This window comes from Montipora foliosa, unplaced genomic scaffold, assembly GCF_036669935.1.
Source record: "Montipora foliosa isolate CH-2021 unplaced genomic scaffold, ASM3666993v2 scaffold_249, whole genome shotgun sequence".
NCBI lineage: Eukaryota > Metazoa > Cnidaria > Anthozoa > Scleractinia > Acroporidae > Montipora > Montipora foliosa.
Genome location: NW_027179551.1, coordinates 21,064 through 24,829, shown reverse-complemented (window position 1 = coordinate 24,829; position 3,766 = coordinate 21,064). Strand labels below are relative to the sequence as shown.

The 3,766-nt window shown below is 38.1% G+C and overlaps 1 protein-coding gene across 1 annotated transcript; it reads left to right on the top strand.

The window, feature by feature from the left end:
• Positions 1 to 1,419: 1,419 nt before the first annotated feature.
• LOC137986608 (uncharacterized) lies at positions 1,420 to 2,900 on the top strand. The gene has a single exon (XM_068833578.1). It carries the CDS (start codon positions 1,604 to 1,606, stop codon positions 2,171 to 2,173), a length of 570 nt encoding a protein of 189 aa, XP_068689679.1. The 5' UTR covers positions 1,420 to 1,603; the 3' UTR covers positions 2,174 to 2,900.
• Positions 2,901 to 3,766: the final 866 nt, after the last annotated feature.

The following is a 3,766-nucleotide window of genomic DNA, read 5'->3' as shown; positions in this document are numbered from 1 at the left end:
GCGATAAGACCGACGCAGACTGCTTCCGATGGTCGCAGACCGTTGCAGATCATATGGAAACCAGGCGTTAAAACTCTTCGTCAAGTTTTTCCATGATTCATAACATAGGCGGCCTTGCAGCGTGAAAAAACGTCCTTCAATAATTTGAAGAATTGTTGCTTTGTAATTTGGTCAAATTCATTTCCCACCCGGTCGGCGAGTTCATAAATTGAGTCGCATATGCTGCTTTCCAGGCAAATACGATTTACAGAAGAGTCCGCAAACTTTTCTGGCGCTTTCCGGGCGATCGTAGTATATTCTAAACTTTTGACAAACGGAATGTTAAAGAAAACAACGACTCCCATTTGAATTGCTTTTTGAGACCAATTACTACCATTAACACCTTTTGAATCTTAAATATACCTTGTTGTTCTCTGTTAATAGGCACAAATAACTGTTGACACACTAATTTACTTTTATTATAAATTTCCAATATCGAGTCGAGATACATTCTTGTACATTTTGGACAAGACACGAGAGAGCTTAAAACAATTAATATTATTGGTTAAAAGAGGGAAAATAATTATCGTATCGCATTTTAGGAAGTTTTGCGTGCTCTACATAAGAACAACGTAAAGTCGCCAAATTTGAGATTTTAACAACGACGAGAGCATACAAAAATGGATCTTTCTTCCTCTATCTTAACTTTAAAACCGGTCATACCAATTTCATTTTAGGATACTTTGCTTTTATTGTAAAAGGCGAACGAGATGAAACAATGACGAAATCATTACGATGGAGCAAAGTTCAGTATATTTTGAAGTGACGTTTGTCTCTTAATTTACAGCGGAAACTTGAAATTATATGTTGCGCGCGCACGGAAAGTCAGTTGATTCTTGACAAAGTTTGACATTTTCGCCCGGCTAATCTCAAGATTGATAAATGAAGATTAATCTCATCTACATAAAAAATAAGTTCGTCAGTTTCAACATATCGACGTTATGATGGCGTTCTCGAAATGTTTCCTCTTTTTCGTTTCATTTCTCTTATTATTTCAAACTTTCATTTATCATTTGATACGATCCAATAAGGAGTCAGTAATGGCATTTTCCTGTTTCACAATCCCCCAAATAGTGTGCAGACCACAAATGGGAACAAATCCTCCATATTTTGATTGTCCTCAATTCCTTAATCCACCTAAATTAGTGTCTATCTAATGATTAATTAGACAGAATCCCTCAGGACCGTGAACAAAAGAACTGTAAAAATAGGTCACAACAGGCAAAACTTGCTAATGCTTTTGTCTTTTCTTGAATGCCGGTTCTGCGATATTAGTTTTCACGCATTGTTGTTTTCGCGGGTGATTAATTGACCATAACGGCCACTGCGTCGCTAAGGAAAGGAGCATCGTTGTGATGAACTAAACTGTTGGTGATTATGAAAAGTTGATGAAGCGTTAAATTAATGTGCGCATTGACGTAGCTTCTGAGATTGTTTGTAGCGTTTTCATAAGAACGGGATTCTTTAACTGTCACAGTGCCATTCGTTGTTGAATTTTTGGGTCCTATTATCAAGCGGGTGTCTTTAATTTGCGAACGAGGTTACGGAAATATCAAAGCTGAGGATGAGAAATGTGGGCGATATAAAAAACCCTGCTCTTCGCAACAGACCTACAAATGAAGATACCAAGGAAGTACTTGAAATTATTCGGAAGCGCGCTGAGGACTTGAAGAACTCAGACGTTCATTTTGATGAGGTTCTGTTGAGGCGAGTTTCAGTGACAAGACCAAATGAACCACTACCCTCGATTCGGGTTGAGAATGATCTCGAAGCTAGCAAGAAGTCAAATAGCCGAAGTTGTCCAGATGAATTGGATCACAAACAAGCCTTGGAAACACGCTGGAGATCTTTAAGTGATGCACCTTTAACTGAACTTAGAAATCGCTCACCCCTAGCTCGATCAACGGGATCACCCGCGAGCGATACAACGCCGACATCAAGGCGCAGGAGAATTCGAAGAATGTCCGATCTCCCGCCTTTGGAGGCATCGAAAGAACGACTGGAAAGACCGAACTGCGTACCGTCTATTCGAAGCAGTAATGTTGCACTGCTACAGCCAAAAGACGCTGTCGACATAAATCATAATATTGAAAGCGAAGACAACTGTGGGGAAAATGATTTTCATCACTATTAATATTTTATCTATCCTAAAACAACTCGTACATGACTAACCCGTTGTACTCTTTGAAGCTGTACAGTTGCGCGAGAGGAGCGAAAATAGAATTCACACTGAGCGCTGTGAAAAATAACGTTGCAAACGGATTTATTCTTAAGCGATTGAGCATATATGAACAAATTTATAGACGGAGGAACTTTAAAACTTTTGACTTCTGACATGTTATTATCTTTTTGTCATCAGTTGTTTGCAAATTTTCCGCCATGGATCGTTTCTCTCTCTGTCAGAAACATCCTTTTCAGACCCACCTCAGATGAAACCAAACGACGCGTATCAGTTATTCGTTGTATCACGATGTTGCGATATTCCAGAATATAAAGTTATTTGTATCAAATCTGTTTACGGTTAAGATTCCCAGCTGGGAGAAGAAGAGGAGTTGGAGAGTTTACAAAGCGTTGCTTAGTTGATTTCTTTGCCTACGAAGACAGATCTTAGAGCGATTTATTTGAGTAAGGTACCCACCGGATGTAACCAACTTCCTAGGCACGCCACTTTCCTAGACTTCTTTGATTTGTCGTGTCATTTAGTGACCTTCACAGCTTGAATACGTTTTGCTATCACAGATAATCAAATGCATGAATTCTTCACAAACTGTCTAGAGCAATCTTGTACATCAATCACATCCACTTACTTAACAGCAGTGTTATGGTACCATATTAAACACAAATTATTGCTGAAAAAGATTCGGTCATTTTTGTGACCTAAAAAAATCACTGCGCCACACTCCGATCCTACTACTTATTCGAGGTTTCTTGACCTTTTTAACAAAAGCTACGAGTTCTGAAAAATTATGTCCCCTTTGACACTTTTCCTCCAAAAATGACCACTTACAGTTTAACTCCAGACAATTTTAACATGATTGTGAATGAGGAATGGTTAATAACTTTTAATGGAAAGAATTAACTGAAAAGCTGAACACTATTAAGGTCCATTCATACAACAATTCAATCACAATTTTCAAACGATCTATACTGGCCACTGTTCCGTCTGGGCACATTACGGGGAGTTCCTTTGTGAATACGTTGTATTCAACTATATTTATTCGCGAAAGAATCTAGTTTAAAACAGGGGCACCCAACGTCAATTTTCGGAAAATATCTGTTCGGAAGACGATTTAAGATCTAGAATTTTCGGAACATTTGTTGTAAAATTTCTTGCTTGCCTGCCTGTCCAAGGATTTTCGAACATCTAAAAGATGATGTAATTGCCCATTTTAAACGGATTTTTACCCTAAAAAGGTCACCTAGAATTTTCGGGAGCCTTTTTTCTAGTTGAAAATTTCGAAAAAGAAAGTTTTGATTCCTATAATTTTCAGATCACTAGATTTTCAGCTAGGAAATCCGAACAGATGAAAACTTTATAGGGGAAAAAAATATGCCTATATCTGTCATTTGAATCATAGTGAAAATATGTTTAACAATGCTATGTTTAAGTGGGTTTGAACTATATTCTCGTTGGCTGCCCTTGTTTAAAAGTTCACCGTTCGCCGTTAATTCCCCTCAAAATAACTTTCATACAGTAAAATCCCTCTACGTAACTTTCGAGTTCCCA

Coding starts and splice junctions, on each gene's coding strand:
- LOC137986608 (XM_068833578.1), top strand. CDS start 1,604: ATGAGAAATGTGGGCGATATAAAAAACCCTGCTCTTCGCAACAGACCT.